The 2,257-nt window shown below is 61.0% G+C and overlaps 1 protein-coding gene across 1 annotated transcript; it reads right to left on the reverse strand.

The window, feature by feature from the left end:
• Positions 1-413: 413 nt before the first annotated feature.
• LOC123162412 (zinc finger protein CONSTANS-LIKE 5) lies at positions 414-1,999 on the reverse strand. Its single transcript, XM_044580193.1, has 2 exons — positions 1,222-1,999; positions 414-1,121 (listed from the first exon to the last, which is right to left on the reverse strand). The coding sequence occupies exons 1-2, from the start codon at positions 1,888-1,890 to the stop codon at positions 672-674; spliced, it is 1,119 nt and encodes a 372-aa protein (XP_044436128.1). The 5' UTR covers positions 1,891-1,999; the 3' UTR covers positions 414-671.
• Positions 2,000-2,257: the final 258 nt, after the last annotated feature.

Consider the following 2,257-nt stretch of genomic DNA (forward strand, 5'->3'; position numbering starts at 1 on the left):
CATTCACCCTTATGAACGCACACACGCACACCCTATTTCATTGAGCACCTCTGAAAGACTGAACCGGCATATCATCTTGAAATTTACGAAGTCATCGTAGGCACCTAGTCGTCGACGGAAACGTCTCCTCCCACCGAATATGCATAGCTGGAAATCCTGAAATAAATCCAAGAATAAATGCGAGCACCAAGACTTGAACCATGATGGGCTAGGATACCATGGTCCCTCTAACCATCCACCCACATATTGGTTCGTTTTTACAAAGCTGATTTGGTGCATACCTTTCACGGATAAAGTACCCATGCATGCACAGTTGAACGGAATTCATTGCAATTTGCAGACAAATTTTAATATCGATCACAGGAGCATTCGCGATCGATCATATCGAGCCTTGTTTTGTAGATAGATGAACATAATCGCCATAAACTTAGAAGATAATAATGATTGATGATCCATATGTTTGGGCTACTAGTTTCGGCCATCCAAAAATAAACGAGCATATTGGCCAAAGTACTACTGTTACAGTTTACAGTATTACTAGTACATCACTAGCGCGATCGAACTATAGCTCAGGAGGAGTACATGCATGGATGGATTGCTAGTCCCCTACTACTGTACATGCATCAATGGTACAAGTACAAGGCGGCCGGCCGGGGCGCCGGCCCGGCGGATCAGAAGGACGGCACGACGCCGTAGCCGAAGTCGAGCAAGTAGGAGGTGGAAGACGGCACCGCATGGGCCTCCGCGTCCAAGTCGTCGCCGTCGGCGTCCTGGTCGGTGCGCTTGGCGAAGCGGCCCTTGACGCGCGGCCGCGACTCGGCGTAGGCCTTCCTGGACGCGTACCGGATGGTCTTCTCGAACCGGCGGTTCTTCCTCTTCTCCCGGTACCGCATCAGCCTCGCCACCCGGCCCTCCCCGGTCACCGCCACCGGACGCTCCGGCACCGTCAAGTATCCCATGTCCACCGGCGACGCCTGCTGCATGCCCACGCCGTGGCTCGGCGGCGCCGCGGTGTACGCGGGCATGTACGCCTGCGGCTTGGGCCTGGTGAAGTCGATCTCTAAGCTCCCGACGCCGCCGCAGATGGCCTCCGGCACCACGCCGACCTCCGATGAAGAGCCCTGAAAAATTATAGCCCTCTCGATCGATCAGCAAGTTGGTCTACGTACGGCAAGCAAGAAGGCGATCGGTTCGCGCCAAGGCAAAGACGAGGCGACTAACGCTGTGCGCGCCGGAGGCGTTGGCCGTGTACGAGGAGCTGTAGGTCGGCGGCGGCTTGGCGGGGATCCCGCACGCGAAGTCCAGGTCCACGACGGCGGGTACCGCGGCGGTGGCGACCCCGCTGGGCACGACGCTGTCAGCGTGGGCGAAGCGCGTAAAGTCGACGGCGAGGTAGGGGTCGACGAGGTCGGAGAAGAGGTAGTCCATCTTCCCGCCCTCCTTGCCGGCCTCCACGTTGAGGTTCAGCATGCCCCCGTGCTGGCGCAGCTGCTCGGGCACCTCGTCCTGATCCGCCCTGGCCTCCCCGTCACCGGCGCCGCAGAACATCATGGCCTCGGCCGCCACCGCGGCGGCCTCGGGGGAGCCGATGGGCGCGATGGGCACGCGCACGTGGCGCTCGGCGAGCGGGTTGGCGTGGTGGATGTCGGCGTCGCACGCGGCGCAGAGCACGGCGGCGTCGGCCTTGCACGTGACGGCCGCGGGGCTGACCTCGCAGACCTCGCACACCCAGACGCGCTCGTGTCCCGCCCGCGCGTGCGCCGGGCGCGCGTCGCACCCCGTGCACAGGTACCCGGCGCAGTCCCGGCAGTGTACCGCCGCCGGCGCCGCCCCTTCGCACGCCCCGCACCGCCTGCCCCCCACACCCCAGTACTTGCGCAGCTCCATCATAACTAGCTAGCACCCCTGCACGTCCTCTTAGCTCCGACAGGCAATGGCGGGTGCACGCGGTGGTGGTAGTGGGAGAGGAAGAGTGATTGATCTGAGGTGAGGGAGGTGGTGGGGGAGGAGGCAGTAGATGTAATAGTGGGTGGGGGAGGGAGACGTGGCCGGAGCGGGGCACGTGGTAGGTTCCGAGCCAAGCGATGGGTTGATGCCGATATGATACAGTGGGGATTTTGGCGGGGATTTGGTGCATGTGAAAGACGGGGAGACATCGCCGTCGGCGGGCTGGCTGCTGGCTTGGTGCTCGGTGGGTTGGCTTGGCTTTTCGGGGGAGGCAACCGATACCGGGGTACTAATCCCATCTTATCATGTC

This window comes from Triticum aestivum, chromosome 7B, assembly GCF_018294505.1.
Source record: "Triticum aestivum cultivar Chinese Spring chromosome 7B, IWGSC CS RefSeq v2.1, whole genome shotgun sequence".
In the NCBI taxonomy this organism is placed as follows: Eukaryota; Viridiplantae; Streptophyta; class Magnoliopsida; order Poales; family Poaceae; genus Triticum; species Triticum aestivum.